Here is a 25,664-nt window from a genome sequence, read left to right as displayed (position 1 = left end):
ACGTTTCAAACATAAGTGACTAAAATGTAATATAAGGTAAACAAAAATAACTATTTTTACAGTTTTACCCTATTTTTCAAATTTGATTTACAATCTTATCTATTTGATTTCAGTAATACTATTAAAGATAATTTGATAAGGAAAAAAGGGATGGGTGAAAATAGTACAAAATCTAAATTATAAAGCATGGTTGAGAAAATATTTGAAGTTTTTTACAATAATGAATATCTTCATAGCTAATCATCAGTACAATAAAATATTTATTTTAATTTTTATTAAATTACCCAGTTTGCTAAGCATTATAAAAATAATTATCTTTTGTACTAAATTTAAGTAGTTTTATAATTTAATTAAATTTTAAAAAAATAATTTTAAATTTTTTAGAATTAATATTTATTTCAACCTTTATTATAAAAAAATTACAAAATGATAAATTTTAATTAATATACATAATTAACCTGTGCAACACGCATGAGATAAAAAACCGGTGATTGCACTAGTATGGCCATTGGTTGCAACAGTTTTGATTAAATAAATCATTAAAAATTTATAAAAAATTAAAAAATGGCTCAGTTGATTTATACTAGTTTGTGTGTCAATCGGTCTAATGTCTCTCTTTGAACTGATACTTGGTCAGTTCTCGGTCTGGTCCAATTTAAACAACCATAACTCTATATATCTATACAATTCATACATTTGGAATGCAATCCTCTACTTTTAGTTTAAGAATTTAGTCCTTCTACTTTTTTAATTTAAAAATTGCTTCCATATTATATATAACCATATAAAATTTTGATCGAAAAGTTAGCATATTAACTATTTGAACTAATTAATTATATTATAAAAATATAGAAACCAAATTATATTAGAAACTTATTATACGTCAATAACTTGAGACTCGAATCTTAGAAAAGATCCGAGCCTTCGACTCATGACCCAACCACGAAAGGACAACAAGGCGAACTAGATCACTAGGCAAGGCTACAGACCCAGCTCACAAGAACCTTGCGCGAGCTTATAGAGCAGGATCATAGGTATAGCTCACAGAACCAGCTCGCAAAATAAAATTACAAACCCAACTCGTAGGGACCTAGGGAAGGTTGTAGTCTCGCTTCGCATGTACCCAAAGAACTCGCAAGAAGTGCCATGTGCTCCACAAACCACCCAGACACATGTTCACTAGGTACGGAGCTCGCCCAAAATACCAGTCTCAGGGGCAGAAAAGACTGTGTGCTTCATAGACACATGCCTAGTAAACCTGGAGTTCGCAGTGAATGTCAATACTGGAGGCAACAGAGTCAAGATAAAATAGTGGGGTCCTATCATGTGTCGTAATAGTCTCAGTAACATGTATAAATACCTAGACATTCGTATCAATAAGCCACAAGCAAAATATTACTCAACAAAAATAAAATATTAATATTAAATTTAAATATAATAAAGAGATTAAAGCTTAAATTTAATTATTTATCTATAATAAAAAAAATAGCATGCTAACTGAATCTAACTTTCTTTTATATATAGCCAATTTTCAATAAAAAAAATTGAACATTTATATATCATATACATATACAAAATACGGTTAGTCATTTCTGTAACTAATAGCATGTCACTATAAAAATTCTAGTAAAATCGAATTTTTTATATTTTATTTTAATCTTCTATAATAATTTTTTATTTATAACAATAACAATCATATTTATGAAATATATTTTTAATTAAATTAGTTTTTTTATAATAACATATTGTCAAAAATTATAAAATTTTAACTATTTCTTATAGACAATATTGTTAATTATAATCTATTAAATAAAAATTATTTTACTTAAAATATTATTTCAATAAAATGTTTAAATTTCACATGAAAATCTATTAATCACATTTTTATTAAATGAAATAATATTTAATGAGTGAAATTAAATATATTAGTTCAACAAACTATAAAGTTCCTTAATTAAATATTTTACTATGAATTTGGAACATCATAAATGTATAAATTGATTACTTGAATTTAATAACTCACGATAAATTAATTAAATTTGATAAATCATACCATTTAATTGAGATTGTTAAATTTACAAACTTCTTAATCAATCATGTGAAAGAATATAAAATAAAATATGCATAAAAACAAAAATGCATGTTTAATTTTGTTGATTTGATTCCTATTTTCTTTATTTTTTGAACATAATTCTCAAATTCTTTATTTTATTAAAAATTCACGATATAAATATTATTGTAAGTTTATAACAATCATCTCTCCAAAACAACGTGATGTTATAGGTGAATAATAACTACCTCTATATAAGAAGTAAAATTTTGTTAGACAAATGAGGTTGCCATAGAAAAAAATAATTGTTATAACAAAATTAATATTATTATTTGATGTATTAACTATGTATTAATAATGGAGTTGTTGTTGTTTTTTTATAAGAACAATGTCCTATTTATTTAATTTTTATTTTTAAATATCAATTAAAGTTAAAATATTTATAAGATTAATTTTTAAAAAAAACTCAATATTATCGGGAAAAGTACTTGCATTTTGTTAGTTTACCCAAAATATTAGTAAATCAATCTCTATATATGAAATGAAAGAGCAAACTGGTTAGTTTGTTAAAAATTCCATCCATTTTATTTTGTTAAGTGATGATATGTTACTGTTTAGTTGCTTAAATTAATCCTTCCACGTCAAAAATTCCATAAAGTTTACTGTCTACTAAAAATTCTATCAATTTCTTCTGTTAAAAATTTCAGCTATTCTACTTGAATTAATCCCTCCACACCAGCATAATGTACACTTAGTGCTGCTTGGTTGCTCCATCAACCACGTGGCATAAATAAATTTTTTAACAAAAGGACTACTCTTAAGTAGAGACAATACAATCTGAGGTCTCTATAATACCTTTTCCCAATATTACCCATTTAATTTGATGTTTTACTGATTGGATGTCGTTAAAGCACCAAACCAAAACGGTCTGATTTAATCCAAGCCAATGTTTTCAACGCTAGCAGAAGATGGCAAGTATCTTGTTTCCCCAAAACCAGAACAGTGAAGACAACTTCCAACCTCTATAAGCCAAAAACCACACCACAAAGACAGTTTCAAGAAGAGCTTTTGATTACAAAACTGGTGTGTTTGGGAATGCTTTTGCTGCCAATAAGCATTTCTAGCACCCAAACGCACCTTGAAATCTAAAAATATTCAAAAGAAACCTAGACTTGTTCAAACCCAATATTATAATGACAAAAAAAAAACATAATTAAAAAGAACAAAGAAAAGGCAGTTGCAAGGAAGCAAACATCCATAGTCGATGATTAACCTTATAATGCTAGGAATTACAAGTAAACAACATGCTGTGGCAGGCATATCCTGTGTTTCAGCTCTATGTTGTTTAGAAAGTCAGTTGTAGCAAAATTGTGTACAATATTGAATGCTGCAAAATTAAGTCAAGATTCTCTTCCATTACACTCTGCATTCAGCTTGCCTCACAAACCAAACATCTTTCCGAGTTCGGTCTGAAATCAATTCTTTAGCTTCTACAATCTATCTACATGAATTGCACTTTTCGGAATTTTGTATCATGTTCAAAATTCATTGTCTTCATCATGATCTTTAGGGTCCATGCTCGATCGTTTCAGTTTCTGGAAAATTTCATCCAGAGATTCAGACGAGGAAACATGGGAGGGCACTTTACTTTCTTGAGTCTGGCGTAGAGGGAGGAAGTTCTTAGCTTCTAGGTTCGTTTTGAAACTTAAAAGGCCGGACTTCATCGATTCCCATTTCGACGCTAATCCCCCAGACAGTGATGCCCTTGCACTTTCTGAGTGGCCATCATCAACTGCAATGGATGTGGATTCTTTCTCAGTTGAATTCGAGTTAGATTCTTGGTTCTTTGGCTGTTCTCTTACGCCTGAATATTTCTTGGTGAGGGCTTCTCTGCTTGTCTCTTGTTTAAACTCTTCTTTCAGAGGTTTATATTCACCCATCTTTTCAAGTTCAGCTGCACTGTTTGCTCTTGAAATTGAAGAACTCTTATCCTTGTTTACCATCTTCAAGCAGATAACCCCATAATTAAACGTTGAAAAGAAGAATAACTATGGAAGATATCCTAAAATGTAAACCAGCAAAATCATTGGCATGACAGCAAATTTAAATATAATATCATACATACTGTGTTATTGCTGCCAGGTTCGATGTCAATACTCGTGCTGCTGAAATTCCTTGCCAATGGAATGATATTTTCTCCGATTTTATACCCTTGCTCAAGCCAAGAACGCTCTGGAAAAGAAATGGAAACATATACAACATGTAGTCACAGAGGAAAAAGAAAGAAACTTGCCATTGTGCATGCTAATGAAAAATATTTTATTAGTTACCTTTCTGTAAGATAATTAGTCCTGACGTATCAAATCCATCTGTGCCATCAACTTCAATTTGTAATTTGAATAACTTCCAGTTCCCAAAATATTTGATGACACGATCAAAGAAGTTTGTCACGAGTAAGAGTATGTATACAACCATGATGAGGGGATAGATTTTATTGAATCCTTTACCAAAGAAAGGAACAGCATCATCTATGTTCCCCATTCTCTGCATATATGAAACATAATCAAATACCATAAAAGGAAAGAGTAACTCAAACCACATTTCTGCTTAGAAAAATTGGAATTTCAAGTCTCTGAGGCAAGGACTTGACAGATTAAGGAACTAAATACTCCAGTACACAAACCAGCTATGTCACTCCGATTCTTCATTTTTCTTCAAGTACTTGTATCCAACATATATCTGGATATGTTTAATTGGATATGACCCTCCCAAGGATTCTCCAAATACATGGAAAAGCTTAGACAAGTTGAACACACCCTTTTTGGACATATCCCATGCCTGACACTCACACATGAGTCCAAGTAACATAGCATGCAATACTATCCTACTTTCATGTTTACTTTTTCATGCCTCTGCTAACGACATAAATCCCAGTTGCAGGATACAATATAAGAACCATAAGTTATTTTGCAGAACTGGTGCATAGAATTGAAACATTACAATCATCATATGGCTGGCTGATTACAAGGAAAGTGAAATAAAGTAGAAAACTACTGACCTTCTCGAAGACTGTTTTTCCTTTACCAGGTAGATCAATAAGATTGAGAAAGTTGTATGAAATTGGTGGAGCATATCGTGCAACCATCCTGATAGACAATTAGGAATAAGCTCAATTACAAATTCTAGAAGAGAGAGGACAAACAAAAGCTGCAACGACAGAAGAAAAAGAAAGAATTACGAGCATATCATAAGCAAGCTGACTGAGCTTGTTTGTCCAGGTGTCAATGCATAGAACATCAGCATTCCAATTTTGAACAAGGAATAATAGGTGCAGACGCACATATACATCAGAGGGATGAAAGAAGTAATCTGCAAATCAACATGATCATTTGAAAACACCCAAATGTACCATTATTAACTTAAATAAAATGGGCTGATTGATTGGGCATCAAGAAGATATTTAAGGCAGATTTATCACTTGCTGCTGGTAAAAATAAGCAAATGAATAACTGATGTTATAAAGCACTAGTGTTTCCAGCTCTTAGTTTTGAATCAGAAGTTAAAAAGGCATAATAACTGTTTGCTGGTGGATTTATTCCTTGCATAAAGGGAGAATGGGATTTAGGATAAAATGGTGCTATCAAATTGCAAACCTGATTTGTACAGTTCAATTGTTTTTTCTCATACAAGCTTGATGCTTGTGCTAAAAGCCATTTACCCATTTGAGCCTCTTTAGAGTTCAGTTTCTCAATATATTACCTGTCCAACCAGCTCCTGCCTTCCCACAGAATTTACGAGAATAGAGAAGAGAGATAAATCAACTCCACGGGGCAGTATGGTAGCCTCTGCTAAAAGTATTGCAGCTGACATGCAACCCAGAATTACAGCCAAGAGTTTTTGTAGTTGCTTTCTTAGAATACAACGCCAAACGAACTCTGTAAGGAATAACTCATCGGTTTGAATATTACCTGACTTGACAGTAAATTATAACATGCAACTTAACAAAGAACCATTACTGCAAGTTCGCAAAAGTATTCCATTTCATTACTCAGCAGTTTAAATGATTAAGCATCCCACTATGTACATGAATTGAGTTCTCAGTACTACCTCGTACATAAGGACATTTAGTCTTCGCATTCCAAACAGGAAAGGGAAAAATATAACCATCAAATTTTAAAGAAGATTTATTTACTTGTTTTATTGATCTCCAGTCTGCTATAAGGAAATCATAGAAAAGCTGAAACAGAAAATTTTAAGCATCTAGGATAGGTTAAATTTAGCACCCAGAAATTCCCACATCCTAATAAATAAATAAAAAGACAGCACCCAGAATAGGATAATCACCAGTCGTATCAAGATAAGGCCCTAGTTTTCCAGTTCGTACAGGCCTGAAGCTTGAAAGAAATTTCCTGCAACACTTAAAATTGAACTTTTGCAAACTTTTAAGAACATCATAGAAGACTTGAATAGAACATAAAAAACAGAAGAATGTACAGTAACTTCTAACTTATATATTAGATGATGATGACAAAAATAGCAACTAATAGGTTTCACCATAAATTCTTAAATGGATAATGTGAAGAATACTAGAACCTTCATTTAAATTTACTTAATTCTGACCAACATTGGCAGCTTTCAGTGGAAAATAAGATGCAACAACTCCCATTATCTGAACATTTTGAGCCTCATTAATACTCCATTGGATTCAAAGGGAACCATTTGTCGAATAAAATTTAATGAAAACTCGCTCCAACAAGTTCTTTCTTTGTAAATAAACTTGATTTTATTGTTTCATGTGGAATGTCTTTCCCTGACAATCCTCACTGTCATATAAATCAGCTACGTGACAACCCCAATACAGATGATTGGTATCTAAAGCTGTTTCTCTACTCACTTACCAAAAATAAGCAATACCTGATCTTAACTACTTTCCCTAGCATTGAAGATTATATCCTCAAGGCTTAAAACATTGATAACGTCTTATTGAATGCCTCGGCTATTTCATGACCACTTAAATGCTTATGCATAATGGTAATAAACAAATCACAAAATGTTCAACGAACTTAAATATAATATCTATATATTCTACACTAGGAGATAGAGTATGACTTAGCAAAGCACAAAAGAAAGTTGTAAATGCACTCTCTCTGTGTGGGTAAAAGAGAGCAAATCCAAGGTAAGTTTACAGGAAATGAAGGCAGGGGAAAAAGGATTTTAACACAATTCACTTCACGCAGTTCAGCTCAGCCAAGGTATTGAACCCCGTAGCATAAGCACCTTAAGATATAACAAATGAACTCAGAATTTAAGTACAAAGTGATGCTTTACAGACCAAATCAGGGATAAAAAGGCATATAACATAATATGCATCGTTCTTTAAGTTTGAAGTACAAACCATCCAGTTGCATCACGGCGCTCATAGTTTTTGATGGTGTCTTCCAGCTCAAGAGCTTCCAAGACAAAGTTCATATATTCACTGCAGAAGTCTAAGAGTCAACTTTAATTACCACAGGAAAAGATTCAGTTAAAGCAGAGTACAGCAACAATATTCATATTTCTAAAGCTTAATGATACCAAAACCATGCTAGACAGGGACAGTGATCTACCATCATTTGATCTCTTTCCTCAAAGCTTGGACAACTTAAAGAGTCAAAAGGGTAAAAATAGTGATAATTCTTCTAAAAGTGCAAGAATAGCAGAAATAGAGTTTGACACTGTTTTTCCTCGTGTGTAAATATTATATCAATATGCAAGTTCACATGAATTTGGACGTTTCTCCCAAGAAATGCACACATCTGGACTGTCAATTTAAAACACCACCACAAAATTTGTACAATATTGCATGAAAATTTAAACAAAGTGAGAACAATCAAAGAACAGTACTTCAATGATCAAAAAGAAAAAAAGAACAGTACTTCGTTGATCTTGACATATACTATACCACCAATAGAAAATTTTTTAACCACATTATGACATATACCTTCGATACCGACAGTATTGATCTCTAGCTATCCTAAGCCGGCGTCTGAGAGACGCCATTGATTTCTCGTCAGTATCATAATCCATATCATTCTCCCCAAACCTTCCACCTTGGGGTTTGAAGGAAGAATCTTCCTTTAACTGCAAAACAGAAAATAAATTTGAGGATAGTACAAAAAGGGTCCATTTCGCGACTAAAGACACGTAGACAGCAATGGAGTACCATTTTCTCTAACATGCTATCAATAATATTCATATATGGTCTTAAAGGATCACGCTTTGTCATCTGACTTGATGTCGCCTGAGTAACCTAATTAAATGCACCTTCATTAGTTCTGATGGAAAAAAGAATAATAAATTGATGTTATCTATAGCAACCTGAATTTGAAAATATACCAATATCAAAGGATATGAAAATTATATCCCTAATCATAAATCCAAACAGGCAACTAGGCTGCAATAACATCTTACCGTGTAAGAGTAGGGGAAAAAATTAGTCTAACCTAATGTACTACTAAATGGTGCAGGCCCAAAAAATAAGGGAATATTAAAATACTAATGGCTCCTATGGAGATGCTAACAGGAATATGACAGTAACTGAGCGTTACTAAACAAACAATATCCTTCCCTTTAGGCAATCATCAAATGTATGTGAATAGGAAAAACATTTTGATCCAACAAAGTTAAAAAAATAACTAAATAAAATAAACCACAAAAGATTTAAGAAACCCAAAGAGGAAAACAAGCTGAACATGGCCTCTATTATTTTTCCCTTGTTGCATTTACATATGGAGAAGTTATAGATGAACTTACTACAATAGCATTTGAAAATTCTTGATGAGCGCCATCAAGTTTAACAGCCATTTTAGCAACTTTGTGTGAGAGAACCTTTTGGCCGGTGCTCCAATCCGCATTCTTCCAAATGCCCTTTGGGATTTCACTAAGACCAAAGCCAAGAAGAAAGGCACCAGTAACAAGCCCAAAAGTATTGGAGCAAGCCATAGCAAAACCAAGCATGCCTCCACTCCTTCACCCCCAAAATTAAAAAAACAAATAACGGATCAATCAGTGCAAAAGATGCCATACTAGTCACCAGCCAAAACCGCAGAAGCAGGAATTTTAACAAATGCAGGAATATAAGACCAAGGTAGTAGTTAAGGACTAATAAGCCCAAAAAGCAAAAGATAGCCCAGGCTCTGTGTTGGCAACTTCAGGTCTAAGGTTCAAGCCCCGGCAATGATATACCCTCCCCTAATTTGTAATGTACCAAAAAGAAAACGACGGGAATATCAAATCGCTAATCATTGTTACAACAGGCAATTGATTACCAAATAGCACTAACTTAGCACCTGAATGATGATGGTCACAACATCTACAGGAATAATTATATGCAGACAAACATGATGAGAAACAAGGATCAGTCTGAAACAAAGAAGACAGAGAATTAATTAATAGAAAAGAAAACGAACCAATTTCTGCGAAAAATAATGAATAAAATGACTCCGACAAGTCCAAGAGAACCAACGCAGAGGTAGAAGACTAAGTTTGCATGTACACTAGTCTTCAATCTTTCTGCCATGGTGAAATCTCCAGCATCTTCATAACCCTGAAGAGTAGGCACCACAACCCTGCTTAGAGAAATAATTTGATACAAATCTATGAGAATACATGCATCTTTTAACCATGAAGCTTCTAAAAATTTTATTGTAGATGGAAGCACGATAAATAACAAAAGATAACAGAAGTACAGCAATTAAAAGTAGAAGTATAAAAATATTTCCAAATACACAGAGAAGTAGCTGCAAGAACACTTGCAAAGAAGTAGGGCTGGCAAAGTAACATATAATTAGGGGGTAAAAACAGTTAGCAGATTCATTCTAGTTCACATACCATGTTAGCAGAAATGTACTCCAATAAGTCAAGCTCCAGAATAAAGATATTGCTTTGCTGGAATGACCCACCATTGTCTGCATGATGAAGAAAACAAAAGAAAATCAATCAATCAATTCAAAACACATGCATAATTTGCAGGATAGAAATCAAATGCCTTGGAACTTCCTCAAATAAATTCAACCCGTACTTGGCATTTCCACGGAAGAAACCAAAATAAGCGCTTAGACTTCAAATACACTCAGGTAAAGAATGCAAAATTCCATTTCTTTTATCATCAATGTTCATTTCGTATTCAATTCCAAGCAACCAAAAGAATTACAAATTCAGCTTTAAATTTCAATTGACCAAGATCAGTAGTTTCAACAAATGAAATACACAATTTTAAATCCACTCAATAATTGAAAAGGGGAAAAGCATAACCCAAAAAACAACTCATTATAAAGAGAATACACACACACATATTTTATGTAACGGTAGATATGAATCATGTTTTAAAAAACTAAGGAAATCACCGTCCAAATATCAGCAGGAACGAGGATGATGATTGAGAAAGAACAGAACCAGGTATATCCAACGGTTAACAAGACGTAAATAGGAACAGCTGGACCCGCGAAATATCTCAGTGTGAGAATCACCATCCCCATTGTTAAAGGCAATGAGATCAAATAGAAAACCAACATCATTTTCTTTGATCCCTTCTTCCTCTCTATCTATACTTTACACTAAAGAATCTAAAATCTAATCAGATGAATAAAGAATGGGTAAATTCTCTTTCTCATTTTCTCTTCTCCTCTTGGGGCCTCAGTGTTGTTTTTCCCGGAAACACTAGAAAAGAGAAAATAAAGGTCAATTGTGCAAAAAGCCATTCTTGTTCCCTTTTTTTGACCGTTTAATTTAATGAGAAACTAAATTAACGCAGCGATTAGCGAACAGCGGGTCAAGAGGCGCTTTTATACGATTTCTGGGGCGCTTTTTTTCCTTTGTCCTTTTTTCTCCTTCGTATTGAATTTTTAACCAAATGCGCGCCAACTCGTTGGCTCAGCACAGCAACGAATTAACTCAGTGCTCAGTGTCTTTATACCTCTTACCTGCAAATTCAGTTGATGGAAAAGAGAGGACGTCAAGCCAACAGGTGCCTACACCAAGATTTTGATGTTAATGGACTGAAATTGATCTATTCATCTTCGTCTCAAATTTCACTAAATGCTATATACTTCTTATTGATCCCGACTTTTACATCATAACCAGTATTCAGTAGACGCTAGATCTTTTCATTGATATTGAAATATTTTGTTTCCCTTAACCAAATGTGAGTTGGAGGAGGACGATATCCACACTAATTTTTAAATTATATTAAAATGTTCTTTTTAATTAATAAACACGAGCTAAGTTGAATCATCAAATTAATCCCATCTTTTTCTTTATAATGGAAAATCCGTAATATTGATTGGATTTTGTCAGGAACTTGCTGGTACCACCACCGATAGCAGCAGAGGAGCTGCCCACATCCAAGACCCGCTCCTGGCCATTCTGGTGGAGGCTGGCTATCAGCAATGGGTACCAATGGTGGTTGAAACAGGTGCTTGTACCAAGGACACAGCCAGAGGAGTGAGCACCTGTCACTTGAACCACCTTGAAAATGCTATTATGTTCAAAATGCTTGCTGCCTGAAGAACTAGTAAATATAAACAACAAATTTATTGGAATGCATTGGTAACAACACAAAGTTTGCCATATTATCATTTCATTTCATAGCATGCAACTACATCACACAGTCCAAAATTAATACTAATAAACAATGTCACAATCCCATTATAGGCGTAAGAGTTCTAACTTTTTAACTACCTACGGCAGTAGTAAAGGAGAACATTCAAAGTCTAATAAAATCAGTCCAAAAGTGATATCTGCCTATCATAGCAGCAATTTATACGAACATCATTAACTCGGGCCTACTATATATGTTGTTCTGCTCGCTACTCTGCTCGTCCTCTAGAATAGGATACGCTGCAACTAGAGCATCTTGGGATCCAATATAAAGTGAATTATAAATCTTCCAATACACTTCCCTAACCTTACGAGCAGGATGGAAGAGTCCCTGGAGACAGTAGTTCAGCACAATTGCAGCACCTAAGGCTACCCTCATCCCTTCGATGGCTTCCATTACAGCATTGATTACGTGAGGTGAAGTCTCAAATATGTTGGGCCAGACATAGTTCATCAAGTGGACTAAAGCATCCTCACAACCTAACCCAGCAACACCCAAAGCCATGTGCTTGACAGCTGAAGCTGCAGTTTGCCTGTGAACCAAATCTCTATCCATAAGAGCATCCTCAAGTAATGGAGTCACAGCATAGATGTAATCCTTTCCCATTTCACCAATATACTCAAAAAGGAAGGAAAGAGACTTCAAGACACCATTCTGCACATTAAGTTCTGGCACGCGGTACTCATTCATCAATGCTGGCAAAACTGTAAAAGGTGAACATGTTTCAGCAACAATTGCAATAGCCACAGTTGTGCAAACACGGTTCTGGCGTTCCTGCACTTTGAGATTGTTCAATAGAGTTGCCAGGACATCTTGTGGGCCAATGGCTTTAGCAATATATCCAAAGGTATTGACAGTAGCTCTTCGAATACCCTTCTTGTGAGCTTTAAGCATCTCGAGAAGCTCAAAACAAATCCTCATCCACTCCCTAGCTGGTACAAACTCTGCACCTCGATCAGCGATACGGCCAACAAGATCAATACAGTTCTCCTGGACCTTCTCATGTCTATTTTTCAGAATCGGTGTCAACCTTGGAAGCAAATCCTTGATTGGAGGGGTCATTTTAGTCATACCAATGACATTGACAATTGCCTTGAGGGCACCTAAAATAGATCCCAAAACTTCAGGGTACTCCTCACCCAGGTACTCATATAGAACAACCCCTAGATGGCCCATCAATTGTTCCTCTTGACACTGTTTCATAACCACTGCAATTCTTGAAATAAGATCAGCTGCTTGCTGCCTGACCTTGGCACTCTTGTTATTCAAGCGCCATTTTATTGTACCACAGATCTGGGGAAGATAAGGCTTCACCCTCTGCCCAAGTGAATTCACAACAGCACCAAAACCATTAAGCATTACATTAGCATCATCACTGGTCTGCTCTTGGAAAGCATAAAGAATACCATCAATCAAGAGTTCCTCCAACCTGGCATCAATGTCAGATGCACCCAAGTTTGTAACCACCTTCTCAATTGTTTCCATTACCATACGCCTGTAAGGTTCACTCTCATCCTTAAGATCCTCTACTATTCTCCCTACAATATCAGCAACACCTACTTTATTTGCCATCTCAACAGTTGTCTCGACAAGCTGCCTATAATTTCTCCTATCTAAAGCCATCCTTCTCACCCAGAAATTCCTAAAGAACTCAGGTAGGATATCATTCCTAATATACTCAGCTTCGACACCTTCCGTGCTAACACATTGCTTGACAACCTTTAGCACAATTTTCTTCATTTCTTCATCAGGTGACTGGAATTCTCGGATAAGTATAAACATAACTTCTTTCGTATAGTAACTAGCATAAATTGCATCCATCAAAGGAATGATAAAACCAATGGCCTTTAAAAAAGCAGCCAATACTTTACCCCGGTGAGACCTGATACCTTTCCACAAAGGTTTTAAAACTGAGTCAAAGCTCTCAATACCATAAGGGGCAGCAGCCTCAGCAAGAGCAGCCAAAGATAAAGCAGTGATTGTCCTCACCTTCTGATTCTCATCATTCAAACCATGTTCTATGATTTCTACTAGAGACTTCAAGTGAGGAAGAACAGCACAACCAATCAAAATAGCAATCTGCTGAACAATCTTGATCCCAGTATGCCTAGCTTGCCATGACTTCTTACTCTGACACACAGCTTTTAAAAATGGTAGAAGTGCAGGAATCCCAAGAGCAGAAGCAACAACACTAAATGCTCTAGCAGTAGTATTCCTAACATATTCATCAATGTTGTCAATATCAGGACGCATTGCAGCAATCATAGTAGCCAAACCAGCTGCCTTACTGAGATTAGAAATGATCTCTCTACCTTCCACACGAGCATAATAATCTTCATCAATCAACAAGGGTTCAATAACAACAAGAATCTTGTGCACATAAGGCCTAACCAACTCATCCAATTTATATAGAACCCTGTCAATAACCTTAACCAAGAGATGCCTCTCTTGATCTTCCAATGTAGGTTGCATAAGCAACGGAAGAATCCTGTTAAACAATGCATTAGCACCAAATTCCCTTGCCTTATCAGTGAGCTGCCTCAAAGCAGTTTTCCTTTGTGGCGGTGTTCCATTCTTTACCTTCAACAGAAGTTTCATAATCTTCCGTTCCTTCTGCTCTTCTGGTGTCAATTCCTCCTCATTTTCCTCATTCAACAATGACCCAAAATACTGATAATCCTCCGGCTTCATAAATGGCAATCCACCAGGTGCCTCCTTAGGCACATCAAACTGCTGCCCACGATTCTCCTCAGGAATAGCATAAAGTGGAGTTCCCATAGGAGTTGGAGTAGCAAGAAGCTTTCGAGCAGGTGTCCTAATAGGCACATAAGAAGCAGGCGGCTCCAAAATCTTATAACCTTCTTGTGGGAACATAGCATCAAGCTCCTCATCAGTCAATGGCCTATTCCTCTCCTCAATATCCTTCTCCCACCTCAACAAATTATACTGCTCAGGAGTCATAGGCCCACGAAGATTACTTGGGGTTGGTGTCTGCAAATCAGTACCACCAAAAGGAGTAACCCCAGGTGTAAGAGGAACCGCTGGTGTAGCCCCTGCCATCGGAGTCGCACTTCCCATGGTTGCAGGAGTCTCATCCCACCTAGATCTCTGCCGTTTCGGTGTGGGAGTAACCAATCCCTTTGGAGTAGCATCCCATGTAACCCCAGCTGGGGTGGCCCCTGGAGTAACTCCACCTGCTGGGGTTGCATCTGAATCAGCCAAACGCCCAGGTGTTGGTGTCTCATCCCATCTATTCCTCCTCCCAACTGATGGGGTGGCATCAGAAACTCTCCCTGGCGTAGGAGTAGCATCCCAACGCCCAATACCAGGAGTAGCATCAGGCAAATCCCAATCTGACGTCGTTTTAGCCTTCTTTGCTGCAGCACTACCGTCATCTTGAGACTGGTCCCATCTATTCCTCCTCTTAGGCACCGCAGCAGCTGCCCCACCGCTCTCTTTCTCTACCTTAGCAGCCTCCTCTTCCTCCTTCTTCCTCTTCGCTATAGCTCTCAAAGTCTCTTCCTTCTCCCTCGCCAGCGCCTGCTCTCTCATTACATCCGCGTAAGTCCTCACAGAGGGATCCGGGGTCTTCTCCCCGGCGGCAAACGCATCGTGTCTATCAGGAGAAATAACTTGGTTCAACCTCCTCCTCCTATACTCATCTTCACGGTCAATAATTTTCGCTGGCTTCCTAAACCCCAGCGCGTTATCCTCATCTTCACCGCGAGGCATCTCTTTGAGGAGTGATTTAGGAGCCGTGTAAGAAGCGAGCTTCCGAGCAACCTCGGAATCCATGGAATCAAGATTGGCATCGTCTTCATCGTTGACAGGGATAGAAGTAACGTAAGCATCCCTGTCTGTTCCGCCGTAAAGATCACGGTCGAAAGTGAGGGAGGTAAGCGAGGCGAGTTCCTCCTCCTTTCTTCTTCGCTCCTCTTGGGTTTTGGCGATCTCGTTATCAATATCCATAACTAGGGTTTTTTTTCCAAATTTTTTATCGAAAATTCAACAAAACCTAAAACTTAAAAGAAACAAAAAGAAAAGATCGATACGTAAAAGAAATGAAATGAAATACTTAAGATGGAAAATAAATATAAATAAATGAAAGAAAGACGGGCAGACCTGAAGCAGATTGTTAATATGGATATGGAGATCTGTGGCTGTGCTGCAGATATTTGAGTCGAGAGTGATTTCTAGGGATTATTTGTATAGCGTGACCCGTGATGGATATTAACCGACTTCAAAACAGGAAAATGAGTCCGTTTGGGCTTTGGGTCGGGTTAGATGTTTTATGGACCCTGGCCTCGTACTGCTCATAAAAAACTTAAAGGGTAAACTCCCAAGTTGGTCACTCAACTTTTAGTGTGTTTTTATTTTGGTCATCCAAAATGAAATCCTTGCAATTTTGTCACCCAATTTCTAGGATATTTCATTTTATTCACCCAAGCGTTGAATCTCTAACGGTGGTTGACTGTACATGCCATATCATGTTTACACTTCATTTTGGTCACCCAATTTTTAGGTCACTTTTTTTTTGTCACCCAAAAAAATATTTTTTAAGTATTGATATGGGTAAAAAAACATTAAGGATTATAACGAAAAAAGTGGTATAAGATAATATAATTCATTATAAATTTGTCAAATTATACTTGTTTATCCCATTGCAGGTGGAAATCAATGTAGATAATTGTAGATGTAAAAAAAAAGATCAATTTGTGAATTTTAAAAGTTTGAAGATTAAAATGTAAATTTGACCAATAAGATAAAATGTGAATTAATATTTATTATTTTAACTTTTGAACCAAACAGGGAAAGATTTGTATAATTTTCATTTTTATCGATGGAAGAATAAAAGTGTATTTTTTAATCATCCAATGATCATAATTAAGGGTGTAAATTATGATATTTGTCTTTGGTAAGTACTTATTGTTGTGAATAAATTATTTTAAGAGGCAAAATGAGACAAAATAGTAATATTACCATCTAAATACATTTTTGATCATTTTTCAAGTATTTATTATTAGAAACACTATATTATCAGACAATAAATTTCGGGGACTAATTTTGAGCTATTGGGTTAGATTATAACATGAATGTTAAATGTGGACCATGCATTAGTATGAAATTGACCAAATTTTAAATGATCGATAAAATGAAAAGGGAAAGAACTTTTCTTTTCATCTCTTCTTCTCAAATTTGATAACAACTATTGTGTAGATTCTAAATGAAACCCTACACAAAAATTCAAGTTTTTTTCATTATTTCTTGATAGAAAACATCATTTTTTTTCCCTTGTTTCCACCATCATCACCTCCATTCAAGACTTAGGATTTTCATGATTAGAGAGAATCTTGGGTTGTAATACCCCTTACCCGTATTCATTGCCAAAATAAGGTACAAGGTATTACCGGAATTTACGATTTTTTTTTATATATTCAATATAGCCTTTTTATAAATATTTAACCTTGCCTGCAATATTAAATCGAGACCAAAAATAATCCACATCAACCAATCTAATTCAACATATTTTCAAGATAGGTTAATGCATATATATTCACGCATATTTATAAAATAACATCATCGCATACTAAAACCAAGATTTGTTAGCCATACCATTGGTTGACCTTACATTCATTTCACAGAATCATTTACTTTATTAGCTTATACATGCCATTGATTTCCAAAATAAAGTTTTTTTTATATATCGAAATCCTGAGGTTGATAGTGTGATGTGTCTCTGACCAAATCCGACCTTCGAGCTCTTAACACTACAAAACAGGGGAAAAGGAAACAGGGTAAGCACTTTGTGCTTAGTAAGCTCATGTAACAAGAATTATACTTACCTAATATTTTCAATACAATACAATAAACATTCATATATCCATTCAATGCATTATTACCCGAACATGCACAAACTCAACATTCAAGTTAGTACAATAATTTTCATTTACCAATAATATATACTATGATTGATGAGCTCATCAATACCATGATTTCCATTTCCTTGTTATTTTTACATATTTATCCCGTTAAATTTCTCGAAATTTCAATGGATTTTCAAAGGTACACTTTTAGTATACATTCCCGGGTCCGTCAATTCATATTCATGTGCGCACATTTCCATTTCAGAGAGCACACTCCCGCGAACCTCATCCTTACAGCGGGATTACCAGTCCAGGCTAAATCCCCTGCAACGACAATTACTCTAATGAGCTTGGATCTGAATTACCAGTCCAGGCTAAATTCAGACCCTAATTCGGATTACCCGTCCGGGCTAAATCCATTTTACACATGTTCTTCGAGAGGGCTATATCAGGATAGGATCACCCGTCCGGGCTAGATCCTTTTTACCGTCAATTCCTTTTCAGAGATCCATCGAGTTTTCCTTTCATTCAACCTGGATTTCTTCCCATTTTATGAAATATATCAATGTTTCATTATTTTTCATACAATGAACTTTCAAATGATATTCAAATCAATAACATACATTTCAAGCATTTAAGAATATAATTCAAGTTACATGAACTTACCTTGATACTTGTTCGTGTACAAAAATCTACTAATCCTGAACTTTTTCCTTTCCTCGATCTAGCTTCGTATTTGAATCTTTTGGATCTAAATAAATAAATTTAATTATTAACTTAATACATTTCATGTTCATATGCAACAATTTCTATAATTTCATTATTATTATTTATAGTTTATTTAAAGCTGTTTATTTTAGTCATAGTCACTGAATTATTTATAACTTGAGCTACGTAACTCCAAATTAAGATCCACTAACTTTCCCTAAAACTAGACTCGTATATCTTCTTACAATAAAATTTTTAGAATTTTTGGTGTAGCCAATAAGTACAGTTTATTCTTTAAAGTCACCCCTGTTCTGTTGTCTGATAGTTCTGACTCTTCTTCACTAAAAATTAATTATCTCTTAATACAGAATTCGGATGATGTTACCATTTATTTTTCTTGAAAAAAGACTCATTAAGAATTGTAGGCATATAAATTTAAGCCCATAATTATTTTTATTCATTTTTTTATGATTTTTCAAAGTTAGAACAGGGGAACTCGAATTCATTCTAACCTTGTCTTACAAAATTCATTATATCTCATGATTTACAGATCCATTGCTTACACTGTTTCTTTTATAAGAAACTAGACTCAATAAGCTTTAATTTCATATTTTTTTCATCTTCTAATTTGATTTCTCCAATTTATGGTGATTTTTCAAAGTTAGTCTACTGCTGCTGTCCAATATTGTTTTAGTGCAAGCTGTTTATTACCATTTTTCCCTTAAGCTTTTAATAAATAACAATTTCATCCCTACTCAATTAGCCTCTCAATTGAGCTGATTTTTCTCAATTAATACTTTATTCTATCACCTTAAACTAGTTTAAAACCTTTAAGAATAAAAAATTCAGCAATAGACTTTAATTCTAAACATTTTCACAATTAGGTCCTAAAAATCAATTTCTATTGAACTTACCTAATAAAATCATCTCATAAACAAATTAAAGCTTTAATTTAATTCCATTTCATCATAAACTTACAGCACTCAACCATGGTGACTTTCAATTTCATCCATGAAATCAAAAACTAATGAATTTAATAGTAGGACCTAGTGGTAAAAGTCTTAGAAACACAAAAATTACAAGAAAAATGCAAGGATTAACTCACTTGGTGCAAAAATTATGGAATACCAGCTTAGATAACCCTCCTATGGCATTTTTAACTGCTGGAATTGAAGAGAAATGAAGAGAAATCTAGATATTTCCTATTTAGTCCTAGTTTTATTTAGTTAATTTTGCAATATTCCAATGTCCAGCCCAAATAAATTTTGGGTCTAATTCCTTTTAAATCCTCTCTCATTAGACACTTAAGCTATTTAATCATCCCATCCACTTTTACACCTTTTACAATTTAGTCATTTTCATTTAATTAACTATCCAAACATTAAAATTTCCTAACGAAATTTTAATACCACATTACTAACATTTCATAAATATTTATAAAATTATTTTCGACTCGATTTTACGAGATATAGGTCCCGATACCTTATTTTACCTAATTTCATCAATAATTTCTTTTTCTAACTAACCACTAAATCGGTAAAATTTTTCTATCAATATTTTCATACGATTTTCCTATCATATCAATTTTCATGCAAAAATATTGAAATAAATTTCTCTTTAAATCGGATTTGTGGTTACGAAACCACTGTTCCGATAACTTTGAATTTAGGCCATTACAACTCTCCCCCCCTTTTAGGATTTTCGTCCTCGAAAATCTTACCAGTAAAGAGGTTTGGATATTGTTTCCTCATTGCCTCCTCCGGTTCCCATGTCGCATCCTCAATCCCGTGCTTTGGCCACAATACTTTCACCAAATTTATCTTTTTATTTCTAAGCTCTTTTGTCTCCCGTGCCAATATCTTGACCGGTTCTTCACTGTAAGTCATATCCGGCTGAATCTCCACTTCTGTCAGAGAAATAACATGTGAAGGATCTGATCGATATCGTCGTAACATAGATACATGAAAAACATTATGGATTCTATCAAGTTCCGGTGGTAATGCCAATCGGTAGGCGACCGGTCCAATTCTTTCTATGATTTCATATGGCCTGATAAATCTTGGACTCAGTTTACCCTTTCGACCAAATCGGAGGACTTTCTTCCAAGGAGACACTTTCAGGAATACCTTGTCACCGACTTGAAATTCAATCTCTTTTCGTTTAAGGTCGGCATATGATTTTTGATGATCGGAAGCTGCTTTTAGACTATCTCGAATAACATTTACTTTTTCTTCTGTTTCCCGGATCAAATCAACCCCATGCATCTTCCTTTCACTGAACTCTGTCCAATATAACGGTGTTCTACATTTTCTACCATACAAAGTTTCATACGGATCCATTTTAATACTCGACTGATAACTATTGTTGTAACCAAATTCAATCAAAGGTAGATATATCTCCCAATTACCTTCAAACTCTAGTATACAACATCGGAGCATATCTTCCAATACTTGAATTACATGCTCAGATTGACCATCTGTCTGAGGATGAAATGCAGTGCTGAAATACAACTAAGTACCTAAGGCTTCTTGCAATTGGTCCCAGAAACGAGACGTAAATCGGGGATCTCTATCTGATATAATGGAGACAGGCACTCCATGTAGCCTGATAATCTCAGATATGTACAGTTCAACTAGTTTATCTAAAGAATAATCCATACGTACCGGAATAAAGTGATCTGACTTTGTCAATCGGTCAACAATCACCCAAATAGAATCTTTTTTTCCTCGGAGACAAAGGTAACCCCGATACAAAATCCATAGTGATTATTTCCCATTTCCATTCCGGTATAATAATTGGCTGAAGTAACCCCGAAAGTACCTGATGTTCAGCTTTAACTTGCTGACATATTAAACACCTTGATACAAACTCAGAGATATCACGTTTCATTCCGACCACTAGTACATCTTTTTCAGATCATTATACATTTTATTATTCCCTGGATGTACAGATATAATACCGCTATGAGCCTCGCGTAGAATCTTCTGTATGAGCTCTGAATTCTGAGGTACACATACCCTACCTCTGAATAATAAACAACCATCAGAACCAATCTGAAATTCAGAATCATTACCTGACTCACACTGTGCCCGTTTAACTTGTAACTTATCATCATTCTTCTAAGCTTCACATATTTGCTGTAAAAATATCGGTTTAGCTCTTAATTCTGCTAGGATTGAACCATCATTAGTCAATGATAACCGGGTATTCATAGCTCATAAAGCAAACAAAGATTTCCGGCTCAAAGCATCAGCTACAACATTAGCTTTACCCGGATGGTAATCAATAATCAAATCATAGTCCTTTATCAGTTCAAGCCACCTGCGTTGTCTCAAATTCAAATCTTTCTGTGTCCTCAAATATTTCAAGCTTTTATGATCAGTATAAATATGACATTTCTCACCGTACAAGTAATGCCGCCATATATTCAGTGCAAATACAATAGCAGCTAATTCAAGATCATGTACTGGGTAATTTCTTTCACGTGGTTTAAGTTGTCTTGAAGCATAGGCTGTTACTTGACCTTCTTGCATCAAAACACAACCTAAACCATTTAATGAGGCATTACTTTAAATAACAAATTCCTTACCCGGTTCAGGCTGCACTAATACAGGTGCTTTCGTTAATAGGTCTTTCAATCGGTTGAAACTTTGTTGACATTTATCAGTCCACTCGAACTTTACATCTTTCTACAATAATCGAGTCATTGGAGAAGCTATCATAGAGAATCTCTGTACAAATCTCCGATAATAACCAGCTAAACCCAAGAAACTTCTAACTTCAGTTACATTCTTCGGTGGATTCCAATTAACAATAGCTGAGATTTTATTTGGATCTACCCTGATGCCTTCGGCAGATACAATATGTCATAGAAAACCCACTTCTCGAAGCCAAAATTCACATTTACTGAATTTAGCATATAACTGTTTCTCTCGTAGAATTTGCAACACAATTCTCAAATGTTCTGCATGTTCTTCTTCATCCCGAGAATAAACCAAAATATCATCAATGAATACTACCACAAATCTGTCTAAATACGGTCTGAATGTCCGTTTCATTAAATCCATGAATACTGCAGGTGTATTAGTTAGCCCAAACGGCATAACTAGAAACTCATAATGCCCGTACCTGGTTCTAAAGGCTGTTTTTGGTACATTTGACTCTTTTACCCGTAACTGATAATAACCTGATCGAAGATCAATCTTTGAAAATACAGTATCACCTTTCAGCTGATCAAATAAATCATCAATCCGGGGTAACGGGTACTTATTCTTTATGGTTACTTTATTAAGCTGCCGGTAGTCGATACATAATCTCAAGGACCCGTCTTTCTTTTTCACAAACAGAACCGGAGCACCCCAAGGTGAATGACTCGGTCGAATAAAACCCCTATCAACAAGCTCTTGCAACTGTGTCTTTAATTCTTTTAATTCTGTAAGAGCCATCCGGTACGGAGCTATAGAAATTGGAGTAGTTCCCGGAATCAAATCTATAGAAAATTCCACTTCTCTTTCTGGTGGCAATCCTGGTAATTCCTCTGCAAACACATCGGAAAATTCACATACCACTGGAACTGCCTGTATTTTTTACTCAGATACTTTGGTGTCAAGTACATAAGCCAAGTAAGCATCATACCCTTTTTTGACATACCTCTGTGCTGCCATTACTGAAATCATATCAGATAACCCTTTTGTCTGATCAGATTTAACTTGGATCAACTCACCATTCTGACATTTTAGCACAATATATTTTTGTATACAATTTACTACCGCATCATGCTGGATTAACCAATCTATGCCCAATATCACGTCAAATTCATCAAATGGCAGTAACATCAAATTAGCCGGGAAACAATAACCTCTTACCATCAATGGACAAATTTTATCCACCAACACAGACTGGCCCAGGGGGTTCGAGATTTTAACCACAAATTCAGTAGGTTCAATAGATAAATTTTTAATAATTGCAAGTTTAACACATATATATATATGAATGCGTAGAACCAGGATCAATCAATACAGTAATATTAGTATCAAGTAAAGAAAATGTACCAGTAATAATATCGGGTGCTGAGGCATCTTCTCTGGCACGAATGGCATATGTCCTAGCAGGTGTTTGTGCCTCAGGCCTACCTGCAGTATCTTTTGTAACTCCTCGACTACCACTGACATTACCGGATGGTCGAGGTAGTCTACCTCTCGAAACTGGATTACTCAGCTTTGATATCTGTTCAGCTTCTTTTTCACCCATTTCTGGACAATCACTGAGGAAATGGTCAAAAGAACTACATCGGTAACAAGCCCCGCTCTTTAGTCGACATTCACCAAAATGAACTTTATTACAGTACTGGCATCTCAGTTTAGGAGTGCCAACACTGCCAACACTAGTCACTGATGGAGTAGAAGGCATTGGATTAGTGCGTTGAGAACCTCACTCTCTGCCCGAATACCCAATGGCTGAAGTAGAACGATCCTGATACTTCTTCAATTTCTCTGAAGCAGAAAACTGGGATTTTCCCATCGGTCTTTTACTAAAAATTCGAGCTTCCCTCTCAGCCTGTTTCTTTTCTTTGCTCAATCCTTCTGCTTTATAAGCTCTCTCTGCCAATGTAGCAAACTCTCGAATTTCAAGAATTCCGATCAGTAGCTTAATATCTTTATTCAACCCTTCTTCGAATCGTTTGCACATTTCAGCTTCTGACTGTACCCATTCTCGAGCATATTTACTCAATCGAACAAATTCTCTTTCATACTCAGATACAGATCTGTTGCCCTGTTTTAGCTCAAGAAATTCTTTTCTCTTTTGATCGAGAAACCTCTGGCTGATATATTTCTTTCTGAACTCGGTCTAAAAGAATTCCCATGTAATTTCTTCTTTCGGAACAACTGAAGCTTTAGTATTCCACCAATGGTAAGCTGTGTCTTTTAGCAGTGAGACGGCACATTTCAGACATTCTTCTGGTGTACAAGATAATTCCTCCAAAACCCGGGTAGTGTTTTCTAACCAGAATTCAGCCCGTTTGGAATCATCATCAACTGCTGCTCGAAATTCTTTGGCCCCATATTTTCGAATTTTATCTACTGGAGCTTTCCCTTTTCTAACAGATTCAGTACCTGTACCCTGTGAGATCTCGGGAACCGGTGGAGGAGCAGGAGGGGGAACTTGAACTTGCTGCACTACAGGGTTAGTTCTTAAGTATTGATTAAACCATTCATTCATCGTTTGAAAGAATGATGTTTTTGCCTCCTCCCATCGACTTTCTGTCTCGGGCTTTCTACTGCTAGTTTCTTCTCTTTGTACTGAAGTCGGAGCATGACTCCCAGCTTCCTCAAATTGAGCTCGGTCGGATGAAATTACTATAAGAAAAACACATTTTAAATGGTCAGGAGATATCACACTATCAATAATAATTTAAATGGCACGTATAGCTAATCCCGTATTTGCTACATCGGTCCTAGAACCGACTAAACTGTAGCTCTAATACCAATAAATGTAATACCCCCTACCCGTATTCATTGTCGGAATAGGGTACGAGGTTTTACCGGAGTTTACGAATTATTATTATTATTTTTTTAGGAAAACTCAATATAATCTCTTTACAGATATCTAACCTTCCTTGCAATATTATATCGAGACCAATCCAAATCAACCAATCCAATTCAGCATATTTTCAAGATAGATTCATGCATTTTTATAAGATAACCTCATCACATAACAAAACCAAGATTTGTTAGCCATACCATTGGTTGACCTTACATTCATTTCATAGAATCATTTACTTTATTAGCTTATACATGTCATTAATCTCCAAAATAAAGTTTCTTTATATACCGAAGTCCTGAGGTTGATAGTGTGATGTGTCTCCGACCAAATCCAATCTCCGAGCTCTTAACACTACAAAACAGAGGAAAAGGAAACGGGGTAAGCACTTTGTGCTTAGTAAGCTCATGTAACAAGAATTATACTTACCTAATATTTTCAATACAATACAATAAACATTCCTATATCCATTCAATACATTATTACCCTAATATGCACAAACTCAACATTCAAGTTAGTACAATAATTTCCATGTACCAATAATATATACCAGGATTGATGTACTCATCAATACCATGATTTTCATTCCCTTATTATTTTCCATATTTATCTCGTTCAATTTATCAGAATTTCGATGGATTTTCAGAGGTACACTTTTAGTGTACAAATCCGGGTCCGTCAATTCATATTCATGTGCACACATTTCCATTTTAGAGAGCACACTCCCACGAACCTCAACCTTGCAGCGGGATTACCAGTCCAGGCTAAATCCCCTGCAATATAAACTCATAGAGTATTATCGGGATTACCAGTCCAGGTTAAATCCCCTGCAACGACAATTACTCTAATGAGCTTGTATCTGAAT

General features: G+C 35.5%; 2 protein-coding genes across 5 annotated transcripts; both read right to left on the bottom strand.

The window, feature by feature from the left end:
• Positions 1-3,241: 3,241 nt before the first annotated feature.
• On the bottom strand, positions 3,242-11,067 carry LOC107929032 (LMBR1 domain-containing protein 2 homolog A). Of its 3 annotated transcripts, none has more exons than XM_041082431.1 (14): positions 10,435-11,067; positions 9,920-9,996; positions 9,499-9,657; positions 8,843-9,056; positions 8,253-8,339; positions 8,031-8,170; positions 7,446-7,526; positions 6,395-6,459; positions 5,810-5,985; positions 5,289-5,419; positions 5,109-5,196; positions 4,381-4,594; positions 4,176-4,282; positions 3,242-4,053 (listed from the first exon to the last, which is right to left on the bottom strand). In XM_041082431.1, the coding sequence occupies exons 1-14, from the start codon at positions 10,603-10,605 to the stop codon at positions 3,589-3,591; spliced, it is 2,175 nt and encodes a 724-aa protein (XP_040938365.1). In that variant the 5' UTR covers positions 10,606-11,067; the 3' UTR covers positions 3,242-3,588. The 3 variants fall into 3 exon arrangements, with proteins under 3 accessions (XP_040938365.1, XP_016715867.1, XP_040938366.1); XM_016860378.2 differs by having other exon boundaries at positions 9,499-9,635; positions 10,435-10,474; XM_041082432.1 differs by lacking the exon at positions 8,253-8,339.
• A 569-nt stretch (positions 11,068-11,636) lies between these two features.
• LOC107929017 (splicing factor 3B subunit 1) lies at positions 11,637-15,948 on the bottom strand. 2 transcript variants are annotated; one of them, XM_016860342.2, is made up of 2 exons: positions 15,810-15,948; positions 11,637-15,708 (listed from the first exon to the last, which is right to left on the bottom strand). In XM_016860342.2, exon 2 carries the CDS (start codon positions 15,654-15,656, stop codon positions 11,847-11,849), a length of 3,810 nt encoding a protein of 1,269 aa, XP_016715831.1. In that variant the 5' UTR covers positions 15,657-15,708; positions 15,810-15,948; the 3' UTR covers positions 11,637-11,846. The 2 variants fall into 2 exon arrangements, with proteins under 2 accessions (XP_016715831.1, XP_016715838.1); XM_016860349.2 differs by having other exon boundaries at positions 11,637-15,702.
• Positions 15,949-25,664: the final 9,716 nt, after the last annotated feature.

This window comes from Gossypium hirsutum, chromosome A12 (assembly GCF_007990345.1).
Source record: "Gossypium hirsutum isolate 1008001.06 chromosome A12, Gossypium_hirsutum_v2.1, whole genome shotgun sequence".
Taxonomy (NCBI): domain Eukaryota; kingdom Viridiplantae; phylum Streptophyta; class Magnoliopsida; order Malvales; family Malvaceae; genus Gossypium; species Gossypium hirsutum.
The sequence above is the reverse complement of the archived record's forward strand: the minus strand, read 5'-3'. Positions and strand labels throughout refer to the sequence as shown.

Bases quoted from the DNA above. Each gene is read 5' to 3' on its own strand.
- LOC107929032 (XM_041082431.1), bottom strand. From the start codon at position 10,605: ATGATGTTGGTTTTCTATTTGATCTCATTGCCTTTAACAATGGGGATG. The intron at 9,997-10,434 runs GTGATTTCCTTA...TTCATCATGCAG, and splicing joins TTCCTGCTGATATTTGGACG to ACAATGGTGGGTCATTCCAG. The intron at 8,340-8,842 runs GTAAGTTCATCT...GCATTTAATTAG, and splicing joins AATTTTCAAATGCTATTGTA to GTTACTCAGGCGACATCAAG.
- LOC107929017 (XM_016860342.2), bottom strand. From the start codon at position 15,656: ATGGATATTGATAACGAGATCGCCAAAACCCAAGAGGAGCGAAGAAGA.